Here is an 18,934-nt window from a genome sequence, read left to right as displayed (position 1 = left end):
TTACTACCATATAGCTAATCTATCATACAAACTACGTCACTTTAAACCCAATACTAAGGTTACATGTTGTGCAATCATTAGCCCAGGAGACGCACTCATTTCCGCTCCCAAAACCTGAAGAGTTATCACACTCCCACCTTATTTACTTTACTATGGGTACTATTTTAAGGTTTATTTGTGCTGCAAATGTTTTTGAAGAAAACCACGTCACTTTAAACTCAATACTAAGCTTACAATTTGCATAATCACTACCCGGAAGACGGTGGCATAGTGGATAAAGAGGTGAACGTAGGATCGGGCAGACATCCATGCGTATGTTCGGTTAGGTACCTACATATCACCATGGTACCCAGGTTCTAGGCGGAGGTGTAATTGTCTTACACTAGAGATGCGCTTGGGTTGGTGGTATGGGCCCTAATATGGGTACCACTTTAGATAAAATTGCCTGCACCGCTAATGGGTGGAAGCAGAACACCGCTTTCCACACTCTTCAAACGAATCTACAAGCGCTATAGGCCATAAAAAAAAAAAAAAAAAAAATCAACTCTGATGCTGCTGCTGCTGATCCCAAAGGTATCTTTCCCTCCCAGCGATTGCCTCCACCCTGACTAAGCACAAATGCGCTTAAGCCGTCATTTTCAAAGATGGAGGCGGCCAGCAAATCGGTTGAGTATGTGCCTTTTGAGGGAAAGGCGCTTATGAAAGGAGCCTTGCGGCCAAGGCACCTTTAGACGTTTCAGTTATACGGCCCCTGAGCTTCATCTGGAAGTGATATGATATAATGGTAAAGCGCAACAGTGATTAACTTTTCTCATATTGGTCTAGTATAATGCGATTATGATAAGATTAAAAAAAAAATAATGGTTTTGAAGATGTAACGGCAGCAGGTCTCAAATTGATAATCAAAATACTGTTTTAATGAACGTTACTAATTTTCATCAAACAGACTTACTTTTTTAAGCAGGAAAAATACAAAGTATATCTTAAGGCACATCCTAACGCCTCATTCCACGTCTAAGAAAGCAGCATGGCATTTAATAATAGAATTCATCATTTGTGTCCTCGCTGCAAATGAAACTCTTCCATTGCATACTTTGGGCGAAACAATAATGATTATGAACATGTCATGCAGCATGATCAACCTGCTTTATTTACCTGCCACCTTGCAGACACACTGGGCTCCTTAGTGTTCATGCTCACCAATCAGACTCTCTCAGAACAAAAATGGAGTTTTATTGAAACTTTTCTGGGCTAGGAAAATAATGCATATTGGTTAAAATCTGTGACTTTCTTTTTTTTTCATTACCGTTGTGGTCTTTAAAAAATATCGTAAAAAATACTTAATTTTCAATATCATATCATATGTTAGGTAGTTCTCATTTATCTTTCAACAGGATGTTTGGTGTCAGAAGAGTGAGTGTGTGGTGCCACATGCGTGGATTCCAGTCTGCCTGGTCTGGCTACCGTTTGGCGCGCCAACAAAGTAGTCCTTTGCTGACCACCAGCACGCAGGACGTTCGCCAACTTCACACCTCTTCGTCGAAAAGCGAAAGAAAATTAAACCAGCCAATCGTAGCCAACCAGATGCCACGTCCCGGAGGCATTCCATCGTTTATGCGCCTTCCTATTCAACAAGATACCAAAGGTACTGTAATGGCACGGAAGCAGTCTTCTTAACAAGTACGTATTTGAATTCTATTCAGCAAATATTTTAAATGGGACGATAACCAAATTCTTTTTGTTTTAAGGTTGCCAGTGCTCGGAAGATGGCATATTTCTAGAATCGGTCTTGGCATATGTTTATGAAAATAGGAAACAGCATCAGAACACGAACAAGAATACTCAAAATATACGAAACTTGCTGCAGCATAATACGTCTAATTCTCAGGTTTGGACGCTTGCTTTGTGGGTGTACCATTGGACATAGGATGCAGCAACAGGACAGGGACCAGATTTGGTCCTCGCTATCTACGTTGCGAGTCCCCGCAGAGGCCCGTGAACCAAGGTACAGGTGTAAACCCGTTCCTTACACATAATGTGGCCGATATTGGAGACGTCTTCATCAATCTGTACAAGTGAGTAGTAAAACCTCTTTGTATACATGTAATTATAGTATGAGTAGTAGTAGTAGTAGTAGTAGTAGCACTGTTAGTCACCTTCCTCTATCCCTGTCTTCCCGCCAGTCTGCCAGAAGCGTGCCGTAATATCCGGGAGCAGTACCAAAACATCATCAGTAACAAATGCATCCCTCTTACCATGGGCGGCGACCACACCATCTCATACCCAATCTTGCAGGCGATGAAGGTGTGGGAGGGCAGCCTCTTCCTGAACACTTTCTGGGAAAAAGGATGCTGGATTAGATCTGAATTTTATTCCTTTGATAAGATAAACATATTGAAAACTTGAATGTTTGTGTAAGCAAGACAATATATTGTTACTCTCTCTCTCTCTCTCTCTCTCTCTCTCTCTCTCTCTCTCGTGCCATCAGGACAAATATGGACCGGTAGGACTTATCCATGTGGACGCTCATCCAGACCTACAGGATGAGGTGTTGGGTAGCCCGATAGGACATGGGACGCCCTTCAAAAGAGCTTACGATGAGGGCCTGCTTGACTGTTCCCGTGTTATTCAGATTGGCCTGAGAGGCACTGGATACTCCTCAGACGACTGTAACATTGGCAGGAATTTGGTGAGTATGGATCAATGTTTTGCTTAAAAATGGTTATCACATAATCCATGTCTTCTTGATTATGTTGACACAATATTTTGAAATAAAAAAAGTCTTGAACAGACATTCCCTGAGTTCCCTCATAACTCGTTGCTAAGCCCTTGTCCTTCAGTTCTTCAATAATTTACTTAACAGAGAAAGACATTTCACCCTTCTGCTCCTGTGATGAAAAGAAAGCCTGTCCAGTTTAAACCTAAGGTCTAAATAAGCCGCCACCACTTCTTTTATTTCCATATGAAGATCCATTTATTATTTTTTAAGCAATTTAGGCTTTCCACGTGAATTGCGGGTTAGAGGAGGTATCTAGGGTACCTCCTATGTGAAACCCCACCCGTTAAGTATCCGTTTTCGCGAATAGGGAACCCTTTCCTACATGGACCGTCGTCAGGATTCGAACCGGTGCACTTGGGGACCCGACAGCCTCCAAAGCGCGTGTGGTAGAATTAACAATAATACTTTAGCCAGCTTTTCACAGTACTATGATTGAGTGTTTTGAATTATATATTCAAGTGAATGTTTAAGTCCCTGAATGACTGGTCCAATAGCAGTTATAATTATTTTCTCTTCTACAACTTCTATGGCCTTCCCAAAAGGTTCAAGAACAAACAAAATTTACTGGCATGATTTTTCCACAATTTCAGTCAGATAATAGTTATTTTTTATTATGTAATTAGTTACAATTACAATGAGTTGAAGTTCTGAATTCAATAAAAATTACTTGATTGTAATAATCTATATTTCAACAGAATTGAAATTACTATTACTCCACTCCTGTTCAGTACATATAACCTGGTATGTAACAGCCTCTCATAGCTAACTGTTATAGCAAACTGGCGCTGTCACATTCTATCGCATCTGCAAATTTCATACTTTTGAAAACACTATTTACACTTTTTACATATTTGAAAATATTTATGGAAACTTAAACTATTAAGAAGGCAAGAAGCATCTGGCTGGTAAACTCGCTTCAATATATCGTCCTCCCAAATAAACCTAAGAAATCGGAACTCACCTTTGACTGAACGCGTGAAAGTTTCTTTTTCAAATATACTTGCCAGGAATCCGTTTGAATAGAACATAGGAACATAAGAAAAGAGGGAAGCTGCAAGAGGCCGCCAGGCCCCTGTGTGATTAAAGCTACCTAATTCCATCTATCATCCTCATCCATGAACTTACCTAATCATCTCTTAAAGCTCCCTTTTGACTCAGCTCTGACTACATGACCGCTGAGACCGTTCCACTCATCAACCACTCTATTTGAAAACCAGTTCCGTCCCTGTTTCTTCCTATAGCAAATACTTTGATATCGTTCTCGTAAAAAAAAAAAAAACGCTCAAAATTATTTCAGGCATGGCTGAATTATGGGATTGATACGCAAGTCACGAAGTACAGATCATAGCAAGCTAATGAATGGTATCATTGTAGGGATTCCGGGTGGTGGGAGCGCAGGAGTGTTGGTACAAATCTTTAGAGCCCCTGATGGCCGAGGTGCGAGAACAGATGGGAGAGGGACCCGTCTACCTCTCCTTCGATATTGATGCTATCGATCCTTGCTACTGTCCCGGCACTGGTGAGAGAGAGAGAGAGAGAGAGAGAGAGAGAGAGAGAGAGAGAGAGAGAGAGAGAGAGAGAGAGAGAGAGAGAGAGAGAGAGAGAGAGAGAGAGAGAGAGAGAGAGAGAGAGAGAGAGAGAGAGAGAGAGAGAGAGAGAGAGAGAGAGAGAGAGAGAGAGAGAGAGAGAGAGAGAGAGAGAGAGAGAGAGAGACTGCAAACAGGAAGAAAGTCTACACTCTACAGTATACATGATCTAAATATTTTCTTTGTGCATTTTTGATCCTCATGAAAGAGACGTAATAGAATAATCCACAAATTTTTACAACGTCTCCCACTAGGAACGCCGGAAGTAGGAGGCCTCACTAGCATCCAGGCACTTGAGATTGTTCGTGGATGCCGCGGCTTGAATCTTGTTGGCTGTGACTTGGTGGAGGTGAGTTATCCATCATTTTTAATGTTTTTCTAATGAAAAAAAATTTTAAGGCATAAGTAAAAGAAAAAAAAATCCGCAAAAGGCTACAGTTATTACTGGTAAGTGTACGAAATTTCAAGATTTCTGCCTGAAATAAAAGCAGTATATAAGATAAAAAGAGATATATATATATATATATATATATATATATATATATATATATATATATATATATATATATATATATATATATATATATATATTTATATATACAAGGGGTACGGAAAAAGTATAAAAAAAAAAAGGTCCACTATGGATGCGAGTCCCTGTTCAGGTCCGAGAGAGTTAGCCATGAGAAATCTCACTCTTAAATGATATCGAGTCATAGGAAGATGGGAATACAGGAGCGGGTAGGGAGTTCAAGAGCTTATCAGACAAAGGCATGAATGATTGAGAGTACTGGTTAACTCTTACAATAGAGAGGTGGGCAGAATAATGGTGACAAGATGAAAGTGTTATGCAAGGAGGTCGCGGGAGAGGGAGAAAAATGAACTGCAAAATCAGAAGAGCAGATGGCATGAAAATACTATAGCGATAGAAGGTAGTAAGACCTGCAACATTGCGGCAGGGAGAAAAGTTTTTTTTTTTTTTATGTCCTGGCTTATAGCGCCTCTGGGTAACGTAAAAAGTATTGGAAGCGCTGTGAAGCTTCCACCCATTAGTGTCGCAGGCAATTTCATTTATAGTGGTACCCATATAAGGGCCTACTTCACCACCCAAGCGCATCTTTGGTATAACCACCTAGAACCTGAGTATCATGGTGACATGTCGGTAACTTTAAACCAATCGACAAATGGCAAAGTTTCAAGGCCGCACTTGGTGGGATTCGAACCTTCTCGTGGACGTCTGCCCGATCCCACGCTCATCACCTTATCCACTATGCCTCAGTCAACCTGAGAGGAATTGATAAGAAAAAAAAAAAAAAAGATTCCACCCTATCTAAACTGTGTAAGTGGAATTCCTCCACACCTGCAAAGAGTACATGAGCTGATAAGAGCAATGTAAAGATTTAGCAGTTAGGGAATGAGATAAGCTGGCAGAGACGCCTCAAAACGTATAATTTCATACAAACTGGTGTACACACACACACACACACACACACACACACACACACACACACATTGTATATATATATATATATATATATATATATATATATATATATATATATATATATATATAAACTTAATTATCAAAATGCGTATAAGAAATTCTTTGTGATGGGAGCTTTATACTGTACGTACAGTAAGTAAAATCAATCAGTTTAAAACAATAAAAGCATGCCTAAATACAAGCTTCCATATACTGTATCACATATTACAATTCATAACGACTTTAAGGATGGAAAAAAATGTTGTACTGTATTAACCCCTTCAGTACTATGACGCATTTTTACCTTGAGATATGTGTACCATTAGACGATTTTATTTACGTGAGGAAGGGTCTATGAAGGCCAAAAGATTAATGGCCACGGTCTTCACTATTTTAGTCCCCACATAAGTTTCTGAAGCTGTATGAAATCATCAAATACTAACGAAAATCATTCTTAAAACGCTCCATTGTACTAAAGAAGTTAAACTCTTCGGCACATATTATCCATCATCCAGTGACATACACTGAGCACCAAGTACGTTCGTTGATTTAAGTCTTTTTTATTTTTATTCTTGTGACTTTTTTTTTTGTCAAATGACCGCACCACATAGTAATTAGGAAACATAATGCTGATTGTATAAAAAAAAAAAAACATTGTATGTAACTATCAACTCGAACTTTTTTTCATTTTTTTTTTTTTTTTAATACAAGTAGGAGGTGGAGGACTTGTCTACATTTCTTATAAACTTGATGATTATTCATAGAGTTCCTTAGATTGCTCTCAGATTCAATCACCTACACTATCAATAATTTCATTTCCTATTTCAATTTGGCTGGGAATATATTTATTGATAGTTGGAAAGTCAATAAGCATATCTTTAGTCTTCTTTAAATTTGAACTTCAGTAATGACTGTCACACCAACCAATAAATTCTTTTACTTGAGACAAGCAAGTGCCAGAATCATCATTACAGACTTTCTTCAAAATTTCAGCATCATCTGCATATTTCAGAAAAGAACAATCATCATAATTACTGCAACAGCTGTTTGTGTACAATGCAAATAACAAAGAAAAGCGTACAAAATACTGGGACGGACCAGTATTAGTGAATAAAACCTTAGATTTAATGCCTTTCAGTTTATTATACAGAAGTCTCTCAGAGAAGTAACTGTATATCCATGAAATTATATATATATATTTTTTTAATGCAAGAGGAGAAGCTGGCCAAGGGCAACAAAAATAAGAGAAAAGGCCCACTTGATTGCCAGTTCCCTAAAAGAGTCATAGAATTAGCCAAAAGTCTGGGACAATTGTCTTGAAACCTCCTTCTTTAAAGAAATCAAGTCATAGGAAGATTGCAATATAGAAGCAGGCAAGGAGTTTCAGAGTTTGCTATTGAAAGGTATAAATGATTGAGAGTTTACATTAGTTTCTAGAATATATATATATATATATATATATATATATATATATATATATATATATATATTTTTTTTTTTTTTTTTTTTTTTTTTTTGTCAGAAGTACATGTGTTTCAGTGATCCGAAACACACAACTGAAGTCAATAAATAATAGTCTATCATACGAATTAGGCTTTTCTAAATATTCACTTATATTGTGTATCAAAGTTAGCACAACATCTTGGACACTGCTATGTTGGCAATATGCACATGTAAGGGATCCCTAATATGGTCTACATCTAAACACAAAATAATATTTCTTGATAACATTTTCCAATCATATCATTAGGATGGATGTTAAAGTAACCAATTTCAGGTCGTTAATTTCTTTTGGGAAACTTGTTTTAGGAGCGGGAATAATTTAAGATAATTTTCATATAATAGGAACAATGCCGGAGTCCAGTGAGTCCTGGGAAACCACTCACACAGGATATACAAACTGCTCCAAATAAAGCTTAACAATTTATCAGTAAACCCACAGTTATAGACTTGAAGTATTTATTTTGGACGTTTCGAAGGCCACTGCCTTCATCTTCAGCAGTACAAAGCAGAATGAAAAATACAAGCGAACTGAACCAAGAGAAGGGGGAGAGACAGAGGATGAGAGTAACTTGGCACAGTGTCATTGGCCAACCCCACCTGTGAGCTCCACCCTACTCAAACCCTATCAGGACCTGAGTAGGGTGGAGCTCACAAATGGGGTTGGCCAATCACACTGTGTCACGTTACTGTCATCCTCTGTCTCTCCCCCCTTCTCTTGGTTCAGTTCGCTTGTATTTTTCATTCTGCTTTGTACTGCTGAAGATGAAGGCAGTGGCCTTCGAAACGTCCATATTAAATACTTCAAGTCTATAACTGTGGGTTTACTGACAAGTTTATATTCACGATAGTGTGATATTCCATCCCCATAAAGCTTTACAATTTTTGCACTAATATGTTCTGGACCACATGCTTTTCCAACCTTGATGCGTCTCATTGATTTGATCACACCTTCATGAGTATTGACTATATGTTCACTATTCCTAAGTCTAATAATTTCAATAAACATATCAAATCTTCCATAGAAACTGATTTAGGTTGTTCACATATGTCACACCACCATCAAGTTCCACAAATATTCTTTAGGCATATAACTACATAAAACTCTCAACCCATTCCAAGCATCTTTGAATTTATTAGATCTACATGTCTTTTTTTTTTCCTTCCGTCACTTTTCCATCGATTTATTGTTGTAACATTTCTAGCTGATTACCATGATATGTAAGTTCATTAGTTTCTTTTCAATAATCACTTTTTTTCCGGTTATCCACTGTTTATTGTATGGGTAAGCCGTAACCTCCATAATTGGTACAATCATATCAACACAGATATCAATATAGGATGTGAAAATGCACTGACATTACCATCAAGATCAACAGGTTCGTTACGCAGCACCGAGCAATCCGTAGAATCAAAACAACCTTGTAACTGTTTCTCCTATTCCTTGCTTCAGTCCATTACCATAATTGTTGTTCATTTTTCACCTTTAACAACTGCCTATACATGGGAATACAATACAAGTTGTGAACACGTTACAATCAAGTGGCTTCGTAATTACATGATATCCATCGCACATTAAAGTACATTTTATCTAAAGTACTTTCACTCTCGTCGTACATTTAACATTGTTTATAATTTGGGAACAGTTCATCTTAACATATGTAAATAAAATCGCCTAGAATAAATTTTACACTTTCTGGATTCTCTCTTTCATATTTATCATTACATTTAGATATTTGATAATGAACTATTGCTTCATTTGCTGTGGGAGGTACATAAACACTAGTAAGGAAGACACAAAGTCTCGTGGTAAACAGAACGGTCAACATGACACCACTTGATATTCAACATACTGTTACAAAAAAAAAAAAAAAAAAAAAAAAAAAATTCGCGGTCGCTTGTTTGCATCAGTTTTCGTTAACGTAAAAAGCAACTCCAATCCCTCCCCCCTCTCCCTTTGCTCGTTCCTTCGAGGCAGGTTAAGTGAGGTGTGAATGTGAAGGGCAGAAGGAGGTGAGAAATGACAAGCAGAATGGTCAGAGAGTGCTAGATGAACTGCGTTGAGTCAAGTCATGCCGAGATTGGTGAGGTGAGGTCGGGAGAGATTAAAAGAGCCAAAGTGGGGTGATCAGTTGAGGTAAATGTTGATGTGTCGTATAAATATTTTATTTATAGATTACATGATGGCCATATAGCTAACATCCAATATAGAACAATAAGATCACAGGAGAATTACAGTAAGTAAATGACTGATAAGTTGAAAATTACATAAGACTAAAGAATAATATACACGGGATATTAAAGGCAGCTGTTTTAAGGCCATAATAAAACGAATTATAGTTGTAAGGAAGGAAAGCTAAAAACATTTCTTAGTTTAAGGTAACCAGGCAGGCAGACTGATCCTAAGGGTTTTTTTTTTTGAGGAAGAAAAGATAAAAAATAGAGAAGAAAATTAATAGGTCCATTAAAAACACCTAATGGATATTAGTAAACATGAACAAGTATTTTTGACTTAGGAAATTATGCATGAGATAATGAACTGATATGTAAAGCAGAAGAGAGTGAGAATATAATCAGCAACTAACGATATGGAAAAGAGAAAGACTAAAAAAAAATCAAGTCCTCAAGACCAGATGAAAAATATCAAGGAGTATTTAAGGAGTACAAAGAGGTCGTTAGTGAACTTTCAGCTCCTATTTATAGGATATCACTAGACTCAGGTGAAGTATTGATAATGCAAGGCAAGGCAATGTAGTAGCCATATTCTAAAAAAAAAAAAAAGGAAACTTTAAAGGCTCATTATAAGCCTGTCTGCCAGATGTAGAACCTATTATAGACGATGTAGACTTTATTCATAAAAAAAATGAAGGGAGAAAGGAAAAGAGAGGTCACAGTCCTGTGAGATTCAGGGGTTCCTACTATATAATGATGAATGGAATTGATTCGACAATAAATTTCTAACTTCCGCAAGGGGGGTTAGGCGTACTACCTCCTGAGGCTGAGTGGGGCCAGAGCGCAAAAACATCATTAATCCCCGTTGATATACCCTTTCCCTTCGCTATGGTGGATGTTTTCGTCAAGTGACCGTTTCGTGTAAGATACGTACTGCGCCTTGGTATGGAGCTCTGGTGTTTATGAGTTCACTTGAACATAGTATATAGTTAGGTGAAATCTGAACTCTCTCAAATAACTTTGGATTTGGAGCCATTATTTAGCTTTAATTTATTTTTAACATAGTTCAACATGAACTTTGTTGTCCTCCACTCATTAATTTATTTTCAGTGTTAACTCAATGATCCCTTTTTTTTCAAAGGACTTTTTGCTCTTTCTTTGTTATATTACAAACTAAAAATAAAGTGTACTGTTCGTTTACTATTACTTTTTCTCCAAATTAATAACTCTTGGAGTACTCATTAATAAAAAATAAAAATAAAAAGCTTTGTTGAAACATATGGATTGCTGGGAAACCAAGTGGGAACATTTTGACAGATCTCTAAAAGTGATCATTTCTCTCTCTCTCTCTCTCTCTCTCTCTCTCTCTCTCTCTCTCTCTCTCTCTCTCTCTCTCTCTCTCTCTCTGTGTGTGTGTGTGTGTGTGTGTGTGTGTGTGTGTGTGTGTGTGTGTGTGTGTGTGTGTGTGTGTGTGTGTGTGTGTGTGTGTGTGTGTAAGTAAGTAGGAAAGTAAAGGTTTATTGTCCTTTAAAGTAAAAATACATTTGAAAATAAACAAACAAATACTGAAAATGGCATAGACTGCCAATCCGAAACTTTCCGCCAGTCATAATTATATTTCAATATGATGTTTACAGTATCACAAATTGGCAATATAAATTTGCCTAAAGTGTTTAACAGAAAATGTTTATTAATAAGTCACATAACTATAACAACACGATGATACTGATATTAACAGTAGCGATAAAAATAAGAACAGTAAGGAGAAATGATAACTATAAAAATAATAACAGTAAAATGATAATAATCATTATTGTCCTTGTTACCACTACAATATCTAAGAAAAAAATATAATGAAAATGATAATGATATTAATAATAATAATAATAATAATAATAATAATAATAATAATAATAATAATAATAATGTTAATAATAGTGATAATGATGATAAAAAATAGATAACAATAATAATAATAATAATAATAATAATAATAATAATAATAATAAAGACATTAATAATAGTAAAAATAAGATAAAGCTCATACCACATACTATACACTGTAACATCAGAGAATATATGTTACATATTTTGGCAATTACATTAAATAGGTTCTTACAAATTTCTTACAATGGTAACCTAACATTATGAAGAAGTGTCTTAATATTAAAAGGCAATGCATAACATATTTTGGGACCGGTACATAATGCACTTACTTCAAAAACAGTTGATCTAAATTATGGACACATAAGGTTAACACCATTACCTCGAATATTATATGGTATCTGTACAAGTCTAAAAGGCTGAGCTCCATAATATTGTGTAAGATGCTTAAATATACTTAACATTAAAAAAAATATTTCTAAATATTTGTGAACATAAGAAAGTTTAGTGTTTTGTTATGTTTCTTGTTGGCTCAAACTCATTCATATAAAACATACATCTGAACAAAAAAAAAAAAAAAAAAAGAGGTATGGTTAGATTTTTGGTGGAGGACTGCCAAGTAAAGTACTTGCCCAGATTGGAACATGATATGTCAGGTGGTGATAAAATAGGATAAAAATAGATATTAATGAGAGACTAAGGAGTAAGGTTATTGCGAACTCTGTGTAAAATTCCACAGATTCTTGCTAACTTGTTGACGACAAAAGATATCTGTTTATGCCAGTTAATATTTTCATCTATAGAAACACCCGAAAATTTAGTGAATTTTACTCTATGCACTGTGTCTCCTGCAACGGTGACAGGAGGAACGTTGTGTTGTGCAGAACAATTTGGAAAAGAAAAAAAAATCATTATAAGTTTTTGTAGTGTTTAGGCTCAAATTACTAATTTGAATCCAGAGATGATTCCTTTTCTAATTCTGCTATCAAGCTGTTATGTAGATCGTTGATGTTTGATCTATTAATCAATAGATTAGTGTCATCAGCATATATGGTGTATTTAAATTTAGAACTAACATTAACAATATCGTTTATGTAAATGAAAGAAGGAGTTGACCCTAATATTGATCCTTGTGGAACATCCTTATTAATTGGCCTAAAAGAAGAATGTGTGAAATTGCAGTCTACAGGCTGACCTATTTATTGGTTAAATAACTTTCAAACAGTTTTAGGGGCATATCTCTAACACCATAGTGACAGAGCTTACTCAACAATATTTTGTGAATGAAGGTGTTAAGCGTTTTGGTTGTATGAAGCTTAACTTTGTTTGATTAGCAGGCCAACTGTAGAGTCTGTAGGCCCACATAAAGTTATTAAGTTTATTGTTTTTGTTTATTGTCCAGCCGAGCGGTTTCACTGGTAGTTTTAGTGTTTCTAAACAACCCAGGTGTATAAGGAAAACTCAGTTAATAAAAGTTAGTATATTATGTACAAATTTACAAGTGCTGTCCACACGCCACGTACAAGAACATACGGCAAACGTGTTTTAAACTCGGGAAAGTGTTTGTAATGTCACTGAGTACACAGAGTCACTAAGTTCCCGCAGCACAGTTCACAGGCACACACACTTGACACACACCTGCACTTCCCAGTCGCCGGCGATTTTCTTTCTGCGCGGCTGCCCGCGCCCACCGCCGCCCAGCCTCCAATGTGCTGACGCAGGGCGTCGGTCATGTGACGGGGAATTTTCCATGAGGTGTAGCGTGTCGTGCATTACATTTATTTCTCACTGGTAGTGATACCTATACTAAAAGCATCCTACCCATAGAGACTACATTAATTTGGATTAGTTATCTGAGACAATCATGAATGCAACGAACCCCTAGTTAGTTATATGAAATAGAGAAACACTGCAACCCCTGTTGAAAGGAAAAGACGAGGTCAGCAGTTCTACATGTTACACCACATTACGCGAGATTGCATCAGATTCCTATATACCTATGTACAATGGGTCCTACCTATCCTATGGCGGTTACAAAGGTATCGGATGCTTTGGCTAGGTCCAAGAATATTCCTATGACATTGTTTTTCTCTTGGTTTTTTTTTTTTCTAGATAGATATACATTAGATGTGAACTGTAAAATAACGGTTTCGATGGAACGACGTGGCCTAAATCCATGTTGATAATCTTTAAGTAAAATATTATTTTCGAGAAATGTAACAAGACTTTTTCAAAAATCTTACTAAAGGCTGGAAGGATTGGGATGGGTCTCTAATTTTTAATGTCAGATCTGTTGCCTGATTTAAATAACGGTACAACTCTAGCTTTCTTTTTTCTTTTTTAAGCGTCATGAAATATGTCAGTTTTTAATGTTAGATTCACTATTTGTGTTAAACTATGATATTAGTTGCCCATTTCAGAACAACTTTTGAAATTTCGTCATAGCCAGAATAAGAAATTTTAAGTGTTATAATATACTTATCAATTTCTAAGTTCATAGCAAGAGATAAAACAGAACAAAACTGGAGTGATATAAATAATCTGAAAATTCATTTCCTATTGTTTTTGTTGTTTGGCCTTCTGCTTTCATAAAGTGTTAATTAAATTTATCAGGAACGTCACTACAAACTGGTTTAAGTTCAACCGCGCTAGATTTGCCATCTGCAGATTTACCTTGTATGGTGTTATTGACTTCTAGCGGAATTTGGGGTTGCCTTGGTTAGCTACCACTTTGGAAGATCACTGACGCACCTATAAAAATCACATAAAAAATATCTTGTGTGATTGTATTTACATAGTGTCCGTAAATGTTAGATAAAAGAAATTTTTTCAACGAAAAAGTATAAACCGATACCCATGAAACATCGGTATGCCGGTACCATGATTCAGTACCGAAATGAACCGTATCGGTATGCTACACAACCGATATTACCGATACTGATATTTTTGTTTATACCGCATATCCCTAGTTTTAGGAGCGTCGCACCTACGCTCTCTCTTTTTTCCTTTTTTTTTTTTTTTTACGTAGAGAAGAGGGCCAGCCAAGGGCAAAAAAAAGAAAGTTAGAAAAAAGACCACTTGAGCGCTGGCTCTCCAGAGAGTTCAAGAAGTGCCAAAACCGTCAGCCAGAATTAGAGGAGCAAATGCCTCGATACCTCCCTCTTAAAAGAAGACAAGTTGTAGGAATTCGGAAATACAGATGCATGGAGGAAGTTCCATAGTTTACCAGTGAAAGGGATGAATGATTGAGCGTACTGGTTAACTCTTACATTAGAGAGTTGGACAGAATAGGGATGAGAGGAAGAAGAAAGCCTTGTGCAGCGTGGCCGCAGGAGGAGGGGAGGCATGCAGTTAGCAAGATCAGTAGAACAGTTACCATGAAAATAGCGATAAAATATAGAAAGGGATGCAACATTTCGGCGGTGAGAAAGAGACTGAAGACAGTTAGTCAGAAGAGGGAGTTGATGAGACGAAGAGCTTTCGATTCCACCCTATCAAGCAAAGCTGTGTGACTGGAACCCCCAAACATGCGAAGAGTACTCCATACAGGGACGGATAAGGCCCTTATACAGAGTAAGCAGTTGGAGGGCGAGAAAAACTGTCGGAGACGCCTCAGAACACCTAACTTCATAGAAGCTGTTTTAGCAAGAGATGAGATGTGAAGTTTCCAGTTAAGATTATGAGCAAAGGACAGACCGAGGATATTCATTGTGGAAGAGGAGACAGTTGAGTGTCATTGAAGAAGAGGGATAGTTGTCTGGAAGGTTGTGTCGAGTTGATAGATGGAGGAATTGAGTTTTGAGGCATTGAAAACTACTAGATTTTCTCTGCCCCAATCGGAAATCTTAGAAAGATCGGAAGTCAGGCGTTCCGTGGCGTCCCGCGTGATCTGTTGATTTCCTGAAGGGTTGGACGTCTCTGAAAGAACGTGGAAAGATGTAGGGTGGTATCATCAGCGTAGGAGTGGATAGGGCAAGAAGTTTGGTTAAGAAGGTCATTAATGAATAATAGAAAGAGAGTGGGTGACAGGACAGAACCCTGAGGAACACCACTATTAATAGGTTTAGGAGAAGAACAGTAGCCGTCTACCACAGCAGCAATAGAGCGGTCGGAAAGGAAACTTGAGATAAAGTTGCAGAGAGAAGGATAGAAGCCGTAGGAGGGCAGTTTTGAAATCAAAGCTTTATGCCAGACTCTATCAAAAGCTTTTGATATGTCTAACGCAACAGCAAAAGTTTCACCGAAATCTCTAAAAGAGGATGACCAAGACTCAGTAAGGAAAGCCAGAAGATCACCAGTAGAGCGACCTTGACGGAAGCCATACTGGCGATCAGACAGAAGATTGTGAAGTGACAGATGTTTGAGAATCTTCCTATTCAGGATAGATTCAAAAACTTTAGACAAGCAAGAGATTAAAGCTATAGGACGGTAGTTTGAGGGGTTAGAACGGTCACCCTTTTAGGAACAGGCTGAATGTAGGCGAACTTCCAGCAGGAAGGAAAGGTAGAAGTCGATAGACAAAGTTGGAAGAGTTTGGCCAGGCAAGGTGCAAGCACAGAAGCACAGTTTTTGAGAACAATAGGAGGGACCCCATCAGGTCCATAAGCCTTCCGAGGGTTTAGGCCAGCAAGGGCATGGAAAACATCATTACGAAGAATTTTGATTGTAGACATGAAATAGTCAGAGGGAGGAGGAGAGGGAGGACAAGCCCAGAATCGTCCAAGGTGGAGTTGTGAGCAAAGGTTTGAGAAAAGAGTTCAGCTTTAGAGACAGAAGAGATGGCAGTGGTGCCATCAGGATGAAATAAAGGAGGAAAGATGAAGAAGTGAAGTTATTTGAGATGTTTTTGGCTAGATGCCAGAAGTCACGAGGAGAGTTTGAGTTTGAAAGATTTTGACATTTCCTATTTATGAAAGAGTGTTTGGCAAGTTGAAGAACAGACTTGGCATGATTCCGGGCAGAGATATAAAGTGCATGAGATTCAGGAGATGGAAGGCTCAAGTACCTTTTGTGGGCAACCTCTCTATCATGTATAGCACGAGAACAGGCTGAGTTAAACCAAGGTTTAGAAGGTTTAGGTTGAGAAAAGAATGAGGAATGTACGCCTCCATGCCAGATACTAACACCTCTGTTATGCGTTCAGCACAAAGAGATGGGTCTCTGACACGGAAGCAATAATCATTCCAGGAAAATCAGCATAATACCTCCTCAGGTCCCCCAACTGGCAGAGGCAAAACGCCAGAGGCACCTTCGCTTTGGGGATCCTGCGGAGGGATTGGAAAAATAGGACAAGATACAGAAATGAGATTGTGATCGGAGGAGCCCAACGGAGATGAAAGGGTGACAGCATAAGCAGAAGGGTTAGAGGTGAGGAAGAGATCAAGAATGTTGGGCGTGTCTCCAAGACGGTCAGGAATACGAGTAGGGTGTTGCACCAGTTGCTCTAGGTCATGGAGGATAGCAAAGTTGAAGGCTAGTTCACCAGGGTGGTCAGTGAAGGAGAGGAAAGCCAAAGCTGGTGGTGAACATTGAAATCTCCAAGAATGGAAATCTCAGCGAAAGGGTAGAGGGACAGAATGTGCTCCACTTTAGAAGTTAAGTAGTCGAAGAAATTACTATAGTCAGAAGAGTTAGGGAGAGATAAACAGCACAGATGAATTTAGTTTGAGAGTGACTGTTAAGTCGTAGCCAGATGGTGGAAAATTCGGAAGACTCAAGAGCGTGGGCACGAGAGCAAGTTAAGTCGTTGCGTACATAGACGCAACATCCAGCTTTGGAATGAAAATGAGAATAGAGAAAGTAGGAGGAACAGAGAAGGGCTACTGTCAGTTGCCTCAGACAGCTGTGTTTCGGTGAGGAAAAGAAGATGAGGTTTAGTAGAGGAGAGGTGGTGTTCCACAGATTGAAAATTAAATCTAAGCCCGCGAATGTTGCAGAAGTTAATGTAGAAAAAGTTGAGGGAGGTGTCAAGGCATTTGTGGTCATCAACAGTAGAGGTGTCCGACCTGGGGACATTTTTGGTCCCCTCCCCAGAGGGGGACTCCGAGGCGTTGTTTATTTCGGGTCCCATTTTACTTTTAAATTTTGATTTGGAGTGAAGGATGTAGTGTGTGTGGTAAGTGCATGTAGTTTTGTGTGAAGAAGGAGAGCTGTCTTTAGAGGGTAGGCTGTGACTATCCCCTTGAGTTGTGAGACACAAAGGGAAACATTCAACGAGATCACAACTAGCTTTAATGAAAGGTTCACAGCACCTCCTGAACTAGTGCTATTAGATCTCACTGGGAGTAAGTTATTGTTTCGGTAGGTGTCTACTACCTCCTCCATATCTATATGGGAGGGAGTTTTATTTTTTCAACATCACCCATACCTCATGAGGCTGGATTATGCCTATATCCAGCGTCATGAGGTATATTACTGTATATTAACAAATGTGAAGTACTTACCGTAGTTATAGGAAATCCTACTACAATAGGAATACAATAAACAGCGAAGCCCAGGTAAATTTAGGATATGAAAAAGAAAGAGTTATTTTTGCATTCGATTTCGATCTAGGAAAAACAATGCACAAAGGGTAAATAGGGCAATAGGAAAGTTTAGCAGTGTTAAAAGCAGAGGTCCGGAAGTGATTTTAAGGTTTTATTTTACGCTGGTCAGACCACATCTAGATTAGGCGGTACAGTTCTGGTTCCCATTTTATAAGAGATATACATGTCTATTAGAATCTTTGCAAAGAAAAATGACTAAAAAGATACAGATGATAAGGGATATACTCCACGAAGCGACACTGAAGTTGTTAAAATTGCATTCCTTACAGGTATATGTTAATAGGAGTACCTGATAGAAGTATTTAATAAGTGGTGTAGGAGTTATAACAAAGGGGACACAAACAAAGTTCTCTAAAGTTGCTTAAAGGAACCGAAACACAGTAAGAATATTACAAATGAAGTTCTAAGTTTACATATTAATGCTTACAGGTGTCTCCACCTTACGATGTGGCAGGGATGACAGCAGGAACCGGCGCCCACCTTCTCTTTGAGATGCTGTGCGTGCTCCCTGGAACTCGATGTTGTGACTGATCATCTGTTCCCTGTGTTATCATATTAGGTTTTGTATTGATGTTTTATCCTTTCAGCATTCCATTCAGTACTGTATTTTATTATAATATAGCCACTGTAGCTATTTAATAAAATATTAAATTAAAGGTGGCGTTCTTCTTTAAGTTTAAAACTTACAGTAGCTACAGTTTTATAGTTGCTGAATGTAATGCAATGTACAATAGCTTCCGCAACCTTACAAATATGTAAATATGATTAGACTCAAAGTGGCTCTTCCTATTCTTATTATTAAAACAACTTTTTCAATGAGTAATTTGAACCATATTGTTATGACGACAACCTGCCCCATCTCAGTATTTATTTCAGTTGGGATAGTACTGCTTAGATGTTTACTCTTAAAGTCTGGTAAGGGGCTTTAATTTATGTTTACAGGGATGCTTAATATCCTATAGCCTTCTAAAATGTCCGTAGCCCAAAC

At 37.9% G+C, this 18,934-nt stretch overlaps 1 protein-coding gene across 1 annotated transcript; it reads left to right on the top strand.

The window, feature by feature from the left end:
* Positions 1-1,363: 1,363 nt before the first annotated feature.
* On the top strand, positions 1,364-18,602 carry LOC123519636 (guanidinobutyrase-like). Its single transcript, XM_045281090.1, has 7 exons — positions 1,364-1,645; positions 1,889-2,075; positions 2,184-2,304; positions 2,489-2,689; positions 4,154-4,298; positions 4,620-4,714; positions 18,376-18,602. The coding sequence occupies exons 1-7, from the start codon at positions 1,396-1,398 to the stop codon at positions 18,475-18,477; spliced, it is 1,101 nt and encodes a 366-aa protein (XP_045137025.1). The 5' UTR covers positions 1,364-1,395; the 3' UTR covers positions 18,478-18,602.
* Positions 18,603-18,934: the final 332 nt, after the last annotated feature.

The sequence above is a fragment of the Portunus trituberculatus genome, chromosome 7, assembly GCF_017591435.1.
Source record: "Portunus trituberculatus isolate SZX2019 chromosome 7, ASM1759143v1, whole genome shotgun sequence".
Lineage (NCBI taxonomy): Eukaryota > Metazoa > Arthropoda > Malacostraca > Decapoda > Portunidae > Portunus > Portunus trituberculatus.
This window is presented reverse-complemented; position numbering and strand designations above follow the sequence as displayed.

Excerpts from the sequence above, each read along its gene's own strand:
- LOC123519636 (XM_045281090.1), top strand. The coding sequence starts at position 1,396 with ATGTTTGGTGTCAGAAGAGTGAGTGTGTGGTGCCACATGCGTGGATTC. Across the intron at positions 2,690-4,153 it reads GTAACATTGGCAGGAATTTG|GGATTCCGGGTGGTGGGAGC; the intron begins GTGAGTATGGAT and ends GTATCATTGTAG. Across the intron at positions 4,715-18,375 it reads TTGGCTGTGACTTGGTGGAG|GTGTCTCCACCTTACGATGT; the intron begins GTGAGTTATCCA and ends TAATGCTTACAG.